The 322-nt window shown below is 62.1% G+C and overlaps 1 protein-coding gene across 1 annotated transcript in view; it reads right to left on the bottom strand.

Annotated features, from left to right (window-relative positions):
• LOC102677610 (homeotic protein spalt-major-like) overlaps positions 1-294 on the bottom strand; it is a 12660-nt gene extending 12366 nt beyond the window's left edge. Inside the window, 2 exon segments of the mRNA XM_031509252.1 lie at positions 1-93; positions 95-294. Coding sequence (XP_031365112.1) covers positions 1-93; positions 95-205 — 204 coding nt within the window. The 5' untranslated portion in view covers positions 206-294.
• Between the last annotated feature and the right edge of the window lie 28 nt (positions 295-322).

Genomic DNA, 322 nt, shown 5'->3' on the forward strand with positions numbered 1-322 from the left:
GGAAAATCGGGGGCACGATAGCCTGGATGTCCCCTGTTTGATCCCCCTGCACTCGAGGCGGCGCGTGATGCTCCATCTCATGAGCTGCATGTTTTCTCCACGTATCCGCGGAGAAAAGGAGTCTCGTGCGTGGCGCCGACTCGCGGTGGCGCGCAAAACTTACGATTAAGTTTCGGCCGAACGCCCGCGTGTCGACCGGTGTCATCCGGCAAGGACGAGAACCGACTGATCGCTTGGTAAAGAGCCGGCCTGGGCGTAGGTACCGTCGCGCAACGTCACGCGTCACCCTTTCCCCCACCTTGCCACCCACCACCCCACCACC

The sequence above is a fragment of the Apis dorsata genome, unplaced genomic scaffold (assembly GCF_000469605.1).
Source record: "Apis dorsata unplaced genomic scaffold, Apis dorsata 1.3 scaffold_133, whole genome shotgun sequence".
In the NCBI taxonomy this organism is placed as follows: Eukaryota; Metazoa; Arthropoda; class Insecta; order Hymenoptera; family Apidae; genus Apis; species Apis dorsata.